The sequence below is a fragment of the Mycteria americana genome, chromosome 2, assembly GCF_035582795.1.
Source record: "Mycteria americana isolate JAX WOST 10 ecotype Jacksonville Zoo and Gardens chromosome 2, USCA_MyAme_1.0, whole genome shotgun sequence".
NCBI classification, from domain to species: domain Eukaryota; kingdom Metazoa; phylum Chordata; class Aves; order Ciconiiformes; family Ciconiidae; genus Mycteria; species Mycteria americana.
Window position 1 is genome coordinate 128,007,996 of NC_134366.1, and position 13,238 is coordinate 128,021,233.

General features: G+C 37.5%; 1 protein-coding gene across 4 annotated transcripts in view; it reads right to left on the minus strand.

Moving 5' to 3' along the window:
• NOL4 (nucleolar protein 4) overlaps positions 1–13,238 on the minus strand; it is a 196,841-nt gene that overhangs the window by 22,247 nt on the left and 161,356 nt on the right. For 3 of the 4 annotated variants that reach the window (XM_075495701.1, XM_075495700.1, XM_075495699.1), the window contains one exon: positions 11,772–11,885. The exons of the other annotated variant lie outside the window; for it this stretch is intronic. In XM_075495701.1, the coding sequence (XP_075351816.1) occupies positions 11,772–11,885 (114 nt within the window). The remainder of the gene's footprint in view (positions 1–11,771; positions 11,886–13,238) is intronic. 4 annotated transcript variants of the gene reach the window in all.

A 13,238-nucleotide genomic window follows, 5' to 3' on the forward strand; every position in this document is an offset into this window, starting at 1 on the left:
ACTGCTGAACCACAAGGATGCAAAGCAAGAGAAATTCCTCCTTCGCGGTGTATTCCTCTCATCCAGAACAAGCCTCGCTATGCCTCAGGCAGCTCCACTTTTATGACCACAATCAAGCATATTTCTCTGCATTTTTCATACTTATGTGTACTGTCCTCAAGAAATTATCTCAGTGAGGCACTCCTATAGGGAGAGACGTTTCTGTTCCCCCTTGCCAACATGCCATTTTTTAATGACTACAATGGGCTAGATCAGCATTACTCCATTCAGTGCAGGAGGACTGTGGCACCAGAGCACCAACAGAGAAAATTTTTAAACTCATGAATCAAATGTTTAGGGAGCATGCAGGGGAAGGTGTGTGGGAGTACTGGAGCAATGCTTGTGCCAGCTTTGCAGATTTATTACTACAATATCATCACGGTCAACATAATTAAACCTCCCACTATAGGTCTCTTCGTCTACTGCATTACAACTGATATCACTCCCACCACTGACAGCATATTTTCTTGACACAAAACAGCTTTCCATACACCTGCTAGCTCTGGGGTATGGAGATGCAACTACTCAAAAAGACTTTATTGGAAAATTATGGAGTATAATTTGGACTTCTGAGTTCTTTTTCCCATTTCTCTTCTGCCCCACATTTTCTTTTAATACTACATATATTGGACCAAATATATGGCAGGAGGAATGGACCAAAGCACTTTATATTAGATTCTAAGTTAAATTCTTCTTCATTCAGAAACAGAAGATGATAGCCTAGACATGAAGCATTTGAGGTCAATGTTGAATTAACTTCCTCAGTTTCAACTAATTAAAAATGTCGTGTGTTCTGCTGTGAAAAGGAAAAAAATAAGTGCGCTGGAGATTCCAGCATATTGCCATATTTACAGTACAGTGTCTCTTCCACAGGTAAATTCTAGTGGGAGTTATAGATAGCTGTCTTTTAAAAAAAAAACAGTTTTCTTGTCTGTTAGAGAGTGAGCAATTACTTTTGTGCATGCACTTAATGACTGGTTCATGTTTTCAACAGTAGGTTCAGATATTTTAAAGATATTTTACCCCGTGTTTGATACATTTGATTGCTAATCATTTTATTTTAAATCTGCTTTAAAACTTGAACTGCATGTTTGTGAAAACCAAAATTCTTTGTATGAATTCAATGCAGGGTGTCTGTTTTTGAACACTGCCTCAGGTACAACTTGACTTTTACAGTTTAAGAAAAAAAAGAAAAAAATCTTTTAAAAATAAAAGCTATTTTAAAAAACCCCTGACCTCCCCACCCTGTCTCAAACTACTTAGTAGAAAGAAAATCTTTTGCTACTGAAGAAGACCTGCTCTAAATTTTTGACAGAACTTGGTGCACATCCTTTAACTTCGGTACTGTGAGGGTTCTGTATTTTAAAAGATTCAGTAGATAAGAAGTGATGCTTTGGGTTATGGCCTTTTGATTCCACAATCATCAAACCACAGTTGCATAAGCCGTTGGAAGAAACAAAGAAATGAACTTTGACTGGCCTTTGGAGGATGCACTTTCTGATTTGCTTCATTAATGGAGATGGTAAAACTGAAGCTTAATATGAAATACCATGAGTAATAAGCATGCAATTTGTGCACTGCAGTACAAATCTGTTCCCCAAATATTCTCATTTCAGGGGAGGATTCTTCTGGCACAATACCTGGGCTGCTGGCCACAGCCTGCTTGGCTGCCTTGCCCTGTGCCCAGCTCTTTAGCAGCTGGTGCTGCTCCCAGGCAATTCACTCAGCTCCTGCTCCCACAGCTTATTATATATTTTTTTTCTTAGAAAAATATGTTTCTAAATTTAGTTTAGGGACATCAGGCCAGTTGTTGAATCACAAACATGTTCCTGCTACCAAACATAAGCAGTTTGTGAATACATTTCTATATATATTTTCTGCATGGAGAATTGCACTGTTCTGACCGAGGAATACAACTGAATCCACTGTGCAACTGATGATTTGAATTTAGGAGTCATTTATGATTGTTTAAAGTCTTCTAAATCTACTAATTCATTAACCAAAACCAAAATACACCAGTCTTGAAAAATAAGAGTTTGCACATGCACTGGGTTTGCATTGATTTCATTAAACTGGCCCAAGCTCTGCATAACAGGGATTTACTCACCAGAAACATTATTCCCTGTCTGTGCTGTAGGCAGAAGGGTGTGTGTAATGAAGTCATTAGCTAAACACAGGAAAGGAAAGACAAAATCATGCTTTTAACATACTTATCTCTATGCTAGAAACATCTGACAGGCAAGAAAATTTAATATCTTCTTGCCATATGAAAGGGAGGGATAAGTAAAAAGCCCTCTGTTCTGGCTTTCAACACAGGATCAGGAAGAACAAAAGCCCTGGCTCCAAAACCACCATCTTTGGGCCTGACGAGAGAACTTTTACATCTACATTTCCACCAGCCTTTCCTCTTCTGCCTCCTTGACAGGAGATGGATATTAAAGACACAGGGAAGAAGGCTGTTCTGGTCCCTGTTCATTTTCATTCCACCTATGGTAGGAAGGGGGATAAGGTTGATTAAAAGTTTGTGTCCAAGAAACAACCCGACACTCCATTTCTGAGCCTTCAGTCTTGTCAAACTCCAGAACAGAAAACTTACATTGGCATCGATTTTACTTCACATTCAAGATCTTATTGCAGCTCGGGGTGTTTAAAGTGTTCTCTGAAATCAGCAGCTTGAAATTCAACCATATATGCTCAGCACAAAGAGCCTGGAAAAATAAAGCATTTTCTAATTTAATGATCTCTGTGTTGAGGTGAAAAATTAGCTGCTCACCTTAGGGCCTCACTGTAAATCCAAGGCATGAAATTATTTGCAACTGCATGCCTTGCACATTATTCCTTTCCAATACATGTAGCAAATTTAATGTAGGCTGGGCTGGAGCGTGGAGGGAGGGGGGTTGCCCTGTGATACTTGGCAGTCCCTTCCAGCTGCATCTGCTAATAACAGAACCCTATCCAGCACTGCTGAAATCAGGAATTTTGCCACTGACTTGAAAGGCAGCAGGATTTAAAATTACAATGCATACCGCTTATTTTCTTCCCCTTGACAATATGGCCAGTGCATTCTGGGTAGGAAGCTAAGTTTCCCAATACTAGTACATAATTTGATCTCTTGACAATAATCCACATGCAGCTAAACGGTGCCTGCATAACATTTTGTGCCTCAGTGGTTAAAGCATATCATTTGGAACCACAAAAGCAAAGCCAAAGACCAACTCAGAAGTAAAATAATCATTAGGTGGGGAAATGATGGAAGTGAACAAGGCCTGAAATGCAAACTAGCATGTGGGTATCCAAGGACGTTACAGTCGTCTTAGTGATCATTTTGAACACAGATAAAAAAGAATAAAGCACTGAAGTACAGAAATCACTCTGATCCCTATTAAATACAAAATCACAAAGAGATGTCTGAATACAAAAAGCCATTATTAATAAAGCTTCTGTAGTGTAAGAGGCATTGAACTCTTTGCAAGTTAAAGTGACCTTTGCCTCTTGTGTTTTTTGGGATCCCAATTTCTATTTGTTTGCTTTATGTTAAGTGAACTATCTGCTTCCCTTTGCTCTTTTCTATTATCTAAGACTCCACAGCCTCCCTTTCTGAAGCAAAAATCACTCTGAGCTGGAATTTTTCAGGTCTTATGTAAATATACAGCAGAGAGAGGACATGGCCCCATCCCTCCACACTGCTGCCACTTGTGGTCAGCATGGAGGAAGTGCCTTTTCTTTCCCATCCTCTACAGCAAATTAGGCTCTGTGAAGCCCAAGAGGAAGGGAACTCCTGATGCTTTCTCCTCCACCTCTAACAAGGATGTATAGTTGATGTGCTCTCTTCCTGCATACTGAATAGCTGTGGCAAGGACTCCATCTCCCTGAAACAAAACCGCTTCTTCACGCTCCCTCTGAATTCGCAGCTTTCTGCCACAGAAGCACTGCCTCAGCAAGACATTCTCCAGTGTCCACTGGGAGATACTTTTGCATAACTCCCTTTTCTGTAACCAATATTGTCCAAATCTGCCCTTGATACAAAAACACATAATATAAACAACAGAATAAAGAAAGCATTTAAGAACCCTACAATTTGTTTCTTCCTTCCTCCTGGGACCTGCAGTACGCATTCATCAGAAAAGAGAGCAACAACATACACACGGGGAAACAAATATATATCCTTCTTCCTTCTTTCCTGCTGTATGAAGGGTAATGAAGGAAATAACTGCCCAGTGTGTCAAGATTTAGAAGCTGTGCATTAGTGGCAAGCTGAAACACAAATTCTCTGTCCTCAAATACAAAGGTTTAAAGGTCTCCCCCCCTCACTCCTGAAAGCCAGATACAGTGATCCTGAAATGGAGGTCCATGCCCTCACTGCAATTTAGATTTTTAATTAGTTTCTTCCAAAACAGTTTTACAATTACCTGTAATTTGTCCACCAGTAATTTCCTTCCTTCTTAACAGAGACACAAACTGCTCCTGGTCTGCAACAGCCAGACATTTTTTTTTTTAATAAAACTGTGCTTGAAGAGTCTTTCTTTAGGTCAACCCCCTCGTTACATGCAGAGAAATGGCACCAGAAATTGTATGGAGGCAGATCATTAACATCTTACAAATCTCAATTTCTTTAAAAACGAACATTTAGGAATTAGATATAAATGGAAAGAAACACAGTAGTGGTGATTTCCAAGTGGCAGTACATGTGCACTTTTATTAATATTCAGATGTATTGCATTAGCACAGAACCTGTATCCAGTCTGCAACCAGCACTTGTATCAAGCTGCTCTATTCAGGTTGCTGCTATGACAACTATCCAGAGGCAAATGTCAGGTCAGCTCCCAGCATATGTGTCTAGGCCATAATTGCTTTGTCAGAAACCTAATAGTCACCTACTCCTACTCCTCTAACAGCTAAAAGCAATATTGTCAAAATTACTAAATGTTGCAATATTCTTAACACCCTATTCATATGCTACTAAAGCACTGAAAACTTTAGATTTGCCTTCCTTTTATCCCCCAAACTACAATGGGGGTGAAGAATGTGTTTAAAATGCCTATTTGCAAATTTTTGTTCCTTCATGTGTCAGTGTAAAACTGGGATCATTAAACTTTCTCTTCCTTGGGGGTTAGATATTATCCTTCACTCCACCATGATGATTATTGATATTTAATTTGCCTGGTTACAAATCACAGCATGGAAAAAAATTATAGCTGTCATCCTGATGAGAGGTTTCTTAAAAAATGCATGCAGTGTTTATCATAAAGAACTGCTTCATAGCATCATAGTGCATGATAGTCTGTGCAAAGTGGATAGACTCGCTCTTATCAACTTGAAAAGCTCAAATAATCAAAGATTTTTTCTATTGAGTTTGGCTTTTATAATTAAAGAAACTGGGAGCTTCCAGAAGACTCAGAAATATAACCTGCACATTTATCCTAATCTTATTTATCCTAATCTTACATCATATCTTCTAATCTTATGATTAAAAAAAAAAGTCATTTAACATTTATACTGAGGGAACTTTTTTGAGATGCCTAGCAGAGACTGAAATAATTGAAACAGAGATAGAGGTGAAGTAAGTAATACTCTTGCAACTGCAAAGTTGTCTTGCAGTCATCTCCAAATATGATCTCATGTGAAGAATTAAAGTTAGTCTGCATATAACTGGTTTGTTCAGTGGAAGGGAACTTGTCTCCCATGCGCACATGGAGACATTCACATATCCTAATAGTGTCATTGTATTACCTCCCATTTGCCTTGTAGATAGTGATAAAGAATAGTTGAATTAAACCAAACTAAAGAAATTACAAATTTTACAAGAAAAGTATTATTCTCATGTCTATGCAGTGAAGGTATGAGGACAACACCTTTGTCAGGCTATACAGTTGTCTGACTGTCATTATTTTCAGCTAGTCTCTGGAATGAAAAAAAAACTGTACCCTTTAAATTCACATTTAAAAAAAAAAGAAAATGCAGAAAGCCTTTTTCTTATCATGTATATTCTACTAGATATTGACTGACAAGCACTCTGTGAAGAGCCTACTAATTTAAAAAGCACCAGCTCTGGCTGAAAAATGCCTTTGTTAGAATGGGAGATATGTAAGATAACTTTCATTTTCCTCTGAGCTTAAGCTCTCTTTGGGCTCAGCTTGTCATTTGCTATGTAACTACAGAAGAATCATACATTGCATGTCTGATTACTTGGGGCATAAGGTGACAGAAGTGTACATCGCTCACTCCTTTGGCTACCCAAAAAACTGCATGCTGTGGTAGCCCTTCAATGACACTACTCACTGACATGGAGGTCAAATTGCTAAAATAACATGGACTGAGTCCAGGAGAGAATCGGGTCCAGTGGCTTCGCAGTCATATGTGACCACTACTCTCCTATCTACAAATATAATAATGAATTCTCAAAGATCCAGATTCCTAACTAGTACAAAACAACATCGTGCCAATGAAGTTACATCAATTTTCTAAATGATCTGGTTAACTATCCATGACATGTCCATAAAAAGGTTCATACACTTCTACAGACACTGTATTCTATGATTCAGTTCTTTTCCTGCTCTCCCATATTCATCCTCCCTCCTCGCTCCCAGGTGCTCACATTTTGTCTTGATCACCAAAAACTTCTTATTTCATTAGAAGAAAAATGCTCATTCATAAATTTTGCAACATGACAGCATGCAAAAAGAATCAATTCTAAACAACAAAAAAAAGAAACAAAAGGCAGCTGTTGTAAAAACCACTTGTGTCCAAGTAAGAGTGAAGGCAACTTTTTCCTAGTATCGTTCTTATTTGCTCTTCCAAAGGAAGATTTCACTTCTTCATCTTCCTTAGTAAAAATAAAGGGGCAGGTCCTCTCACATACTAATGTATATAAACTACTATTTCCTCTTAGATATTCCCTTGAAGAATTTTCAATGGTCTTTCTGATTTCAGACAGGACAGTAACAAGACTAATCCACCTCCACTTTCCACAGAGTACCATAGGCTAACACTGCTCCAGGCTGTTTTATGTGAGGTTTTATAAAAACTACACCATGCACACACCTGTTTGGAAGAAGCAGAGATTGACAACAGTTAAGCTCTTAAAATGAAACTTCTATTTCTGTGACTGACAACAAGCAGAGTCACAGAGCCAAGGCCTCTGCAGCGGCAGTCCACACAACAGGCATCCCAAGCTCTCTTCACTGCCCAGGTCAGTGATAACCAGATTACTTTTTCCAGATTTTTCTGCTTATTTAACCATTCTTCATTTGCCCAACCAAGACACAGTTTGTTTTGTAAACTGAAGGACACCACAAGTCAAGTCATCCTGTTCACCATATGTAATGAATGCATGTAAAAATGGCTGTATTTTAGCTCTACTTAATTTGTTTCATGACTCCCTTGTTGATAGTAGTCCAGAACCTCCACTTCAGCGCAACTGCTTCACACTGAATATTGCTAGAGATGTAATAAAGATCTTGAAAGATTATCCTAGAAGAGCATCCCAAGATATTACTCAGAAGCACAGGAAATCTTAAGGATTCAGATAATGCCTCTTCTATCTATCTCTGACTGAAGCAAGTCATAGAAGTTCAATTCAATTATTGTTTCTACATTTTTTATCAACTGTGATGAAAAAAGTCCTCAAAATTCAAGACTGGAGTTGCCCTTTTTCAGTATCCAGACTCAGCAGAGATGATTTGGAGAGCAACACAAAAGCTGTGCATTGCCTCTGTACCCACTGCCTGATCTGGACTGTGGAAAGACCAACCAAATCCAGCCCAGTGTCTTGAGCATTTCACTGTTTGGCAGTAGTATCAGTAAACCTATACAATTTCAATACATAAATCTATGAAATTTGTGCAAGGGAATAAATTATTTTTAATATCAGGCAGAATAGAAAAGTGGAAGCGACAGAATTCTTCAGTCAGGTAATAGGTACCAAATATGTAACTTCTCGGCACTTAAGCTACTGACCAACCAGCGGAGCTTGATCTCAAGATAATGAAAATGCACTGAAGCTAAAGAGAGCACTTGAGTAACATCTAACATGGCCAGACAGCCAAAGCATTATAGTCCAAGCTACCATGACCTAGTAAACACATATATATTCTTTACCGAGAAGTCTCAGAAACTGACAATGCGTTTATTGTTGCAGTTTCAAAAACTACGGGAAGTTACTAGTTTCCTGACAGACAAGATCACATTGAGTTTCTCATTATGAAATAAATTATTGCCATGAAAAAAACTAATTTTGAAAATAAGTAATTGATGCCAGCAAGACCAGTTGTCATTAACTTACTTTTAAAATTGGATTTTTGCAAGCAGAATTTTTCAGCCTTGAGTTAGGAAATACAAAGATCATGTGAGTGGAATTTAAGGCATACAGGTAGAAGGATGGCTTTGTCCTGCTTCAGACTTAACTTTAGCAGGCTTAGTATCACTAGATCAGGACTATATTAAGCACTGCAGCTATCAGAAATAATTCTAGAAAGTCATTCATAAGATGCAGTATTTGTGTGCGTGCACACACACACAATTGGAGAGGTTTCTTCTGAAGAGATAACAAATCTGTGCACAGGATTATAAGTATACAAAGCCAACTCTTCACATTTAATACTTGTGAAAGAAACAGCTAATAGTTACGAGCATGGTCAATACTCTATCTGTTCAAAAGAAAAATTGAGCTCTTAGAAGTTTCCACAGTTTTGACTTTCAAGCTGGTTCTTTTTGTTGACCAATAATTGAGATGGTTTTTCATCAAACCACTGTTAAAATGAACACTGTAGGCAAAAACTTATTCAGTTTGGAAATTCATATTATTTTACCAAAGTACAGACTTCCATTAGCGACGTACATGCAGTGTGCTCAGAACTTCCTGCTCAGGGACTGTGTTGTGCCAAGGAGAGGAAGAGAAATGGAGAAGAGGAGGAAAGAGCATAAACAAGACAAGAAAATGAATTCAGGAAGCTGCTGAAGTTTTGTCTTAGCTTCAGGATTGGGCATAACACTCACTGTGTTCCTAATACATTCACATTTTATGGGTAATATTCTGAAAAAGGTAGTGGTGGGGATGCAAATTACCCCTCACTTTGAGGCAGATCACCCCTCTGGAGAATAAAAGGCAGACCTTGACTGTGCTGCATGCAGGAATAAAGCAGCTCTAATGCAACACTTCCATTCAGCTCTGAGGGGAAGTGCTGAATGAGTGCTCTTACCAGATCCTCTTAACAATCTACTTTCCAGGACTGTCTAATGATTTTCCTCCATTAGAAGATCTCTTGATATAATTTATGAAGTGGTAATTTTCATTATCCAAATCTTATTTCCCCTTTCCTCCTCCCACATTTCCACTCAAGGGTCCTTAAAGCCTGAGTCCACCCATTGGTATAATGCCCAATTTTGGAAATTTACATTTAAAAAGGAAAAAGTAGAGCCACATTAACAAGAAAACAAGGCGGCTTTTTTTTTTTTTTAGAGCTATGGAACAGTAAAAACAACATGCTGAACTGAACTTTTTCAACCTTTCTCTGTTTAAGAAAAAAATCCAATGAAAATATTTCATTTTTGATATACGTAAGAAAAGTGAAGGAAATTTAAAAGTAAGTAAAAGGACAAAATAGGAAGATGAGAAGGATAGAGCCCTTTTACCTATAAGGCACTCTCCCTGGATGTGAGGACAGAGGTCCACTTCCCATCTCGGCATAAGAACCGAGCACAGTAGTGTGTGTTAAATAACCCGCTCAGAACTATTCTGGAATGCTTTGCTCTCAATCTACTTTGTTAATGTCACATACTTGGAATAAAAAATTAAATTTCAATGGAAGTGGGACTAGAATCAAGGTTTTCTACTTCTCTAATAACTTAACTATTCTGCCCTGCAGGGTAAATTTCTCACTATAAGTTTTATGAAGCTACCTAACACACATTCCCATAATTTTTTCCAGCCAAAACTATTCAGCAAATCTATCCTGAATTCACAAATAGTTTTGCAAGTACCAAAGCTACATCAACCCAGCTAATTTACTGCTTGCTGAATCAAATGGCGGGTGCTATTTGCAACTGTCTGCACAATGTTCCCAGAACTCACTGCCAAAAAGAGGAGGGAGCTGAAGGAAGCAGAACCCAACACCTGTTCTTCGTAGGCAATTTTGCTACTTCAATATCACAACTGTAATTAAGATGATCAGTTTGGAGCCATTCTGCCTACATATTTTGAGTTCTGTAAGGAAAAGTAAAGACATACCTCTCCCCTCAACAATAACTACTACCAAATCCTTCTGTGACAGTAACACCACATCTAAAAGAAAGAAAAATCCTATTAATAAGCTTTTTTACTTCTGTCTACAGTTTTAAAATTGTTTTTGTTTCAACAGCTCTCTGGCTCCCTGGAGAGTATTATGGGATACTCATCTAAATCACTCTCAAACTCTGCCTCACCCTGGCTGGACCAAGGAACTGAGCCACAGTTTTTGTGATTGCTGAGGACAGGTTAGTTAGTCTCCAGCCAGTGCAATGAAAGCAACTGATGTTTGTACAAGTCTCTTCTAGTTCTCCTTGCGGTAAGCACATGGACTTTGTAGCTTTTTTCTTTTTTTTTTTTTTTTGTTACTGAAAAATCAGAGAACAATGAGAGAATATAAAACCTGCACAATCCATATGAGCACCACTTCTAAACTAAGCCATACGTAACGTTGCAGTACTTTGACATCCCATGTGATTTGTAAATCTTAAGGCAAATGTACCACAATTATGACAATACTATCAAAAAATGTAACAGCAGAAAGAAATAGCAATATCCACTCTCAGCTCCTAAGCTATCAATGTTCTAAGGATAGTTGTAGGAGTCTTCATTCAGTTAGGGCAGGACCTGAAAGAACTCAATGGACTATGTATAAAAGAAAAATGTTCTTTCAAAAAATGTTCTTTTCCACAAAAAAAGTTCATCTACCATGACTGAGGCATATTTTGGAACAAGTGAGATATTTGACTTTATGAAAATCATGAAGAGAAATAAAGCATAATCATCTTTGCAATAAGAATGTTAGACATTCATTGTATCCATGAAGCAACTAATAATCAAAGCCTGGAACAAGCTACCAGTTTGATTTTAAAAAATCGAAAGAAAACATGCAATTCTCAGCAAATTAAAAATAACGAAATCCTAACATGCACTAGAATAGGTGAATAATCACATAAGAAAAAATAAAATACATATTGATATGAGCTTTAAAAACTCACTAATAGAGTAATTGACAGCATTTTGCTATATATCACAATAACTTTTCTGTTTCAGGCAAATAGGTATTTTCAGAAACACACTATTTCACCTCACATTTACAAATGCATACACATTTTGAAAGAGAATATGTGCACAGATAAACACACTGACTCATGGATACATGCATCTTTTCTGTTATTTAAATTATATATACTGTATGTTCTGTTCCTTTAAACTCTCGTATGCAGATTACACAATCTGCCCTCAAAATCTACAACCGTTAAAAAGCAAATATATAGCTTTATCCAGCTGGACATTATAAATATACTAGGCACTCTCATACACCTTATGTAAATATAGACAAAGACATGCTTGTGTATTCATTTAAAGAACTACAGCTTTTGTATTTTAATTATTCTTGCTAGCAAGAAATGTATAAGGGATTGCACCACCCTTCTGCATGGCATCCTATGTAAATGAGTCCAGTGCATTTATAAATATGGATGTGGTAGACCCCCAAACAACACAGTACCTGCTGTCTATCCAACCGCATCCTTTTTGCAGCATTTCTGCTTTCACTCTCACAGGCGGAAGCCAGGATACTCTCTGCAACTGCTGAAGTAAGGTGTGAGGGAATAGGTCGTGACTATGAGAGAAAAAAGAAACACAGAAATTATTTCTAGCATAATCCACAATATCCTTTTTCAAAGCACACAATACCGTCACCTAGGCAGGAAAGTCCGCTCATTGAAATGTAGTTTATACCAACAAAACAGGGAAATGGAACTTGTAAAGATGAAAAATGAAACTAGTTAGATGTCAAAGCTGCAGCTGATCCATAGATCCATGAGAAGCCCTTTCCCCCCACAGCTCTATTGTCCAGTGTGTTTAGTCTGGCTCATTAAGCTGTACTTTGAACAGACAGTGGCATATTCTCTGCGTTCCAGCAGCACCCTGGCCGTCTGATTCTTGTTAAGAAAACTGAAAGGCTTTTTATCCTGTACAGCATGTGACAGAGATGAGTAGTGGTTTTTTATAGTCATAAAAAAACAAAACAAAAAACCCCAAGTGATAGGGTTGAAACATCACTCTAAACATAACAGATTGTCAGAACATTTCAGAGCAGTCTCAATCTGTAGTATATGAATATTTGCATTCCTTGCTGCAACATGACTGATGTGATTAAAATGACTTAAAAAAAAATCTGTTTGTCTTTTGATAATGCCAGCCTTCCAACAACGAAGATACTTTGTGGTTCAACTAGATATGGTTCATTTTTTCTGATTCAAAACCTCTCATTACTAATTTCATAGCAGTTACATGTTTTAGGTTAAAGGTGCAATGAATGCCCAAAAAACAAGGGAATGCTAAAATCCATTGTTGGTTATGAACTCCAATACAGTCTTCCCTACCAGTTCATTAAGAAGAATATATACACACATTTTTTTCATAATTACATGCAAAACAATCTTTCTGAAAGATGAAGCTCACAATAAAACTAATCTTCATTAATATACAAAGATATATTTGAACTACCAAGAAAATAAAGAAAATGGGGATAATAACACAGATACTGATATACATATAAGCCCATTCCAGAGACTGGAATTTATTGAACCGGTCTTGAACTTCCATAAATTTTCAAAGCTTCATTGAACTCAAAAGTACTATGTAAATTTATACCTGCTGAGGAACTGGCTGTATGGGGGGGGAGGTTGGGGTGTGTTTTTGTTTTTGTTGTTGTTTGGTTTTGTGGGGTTTTTTTGAAGAGTTATACCTTCTTACACCTAAAAGCATAAATATGAACATGCTATGAAATGCCACTGACTTTTGGAAGCAAATTTTGAAGTATTCCCATTCAGTTCTTAGACAACCTTAGAACAGATTCATTATACTGGCTCAACTGATTTTATGGTTTTCATAACATTCCAGAAACTGAGGAGCCAACCATTACTAATATTACATTTTTACCTTTAAAACTGTAATATTTAAATTTATT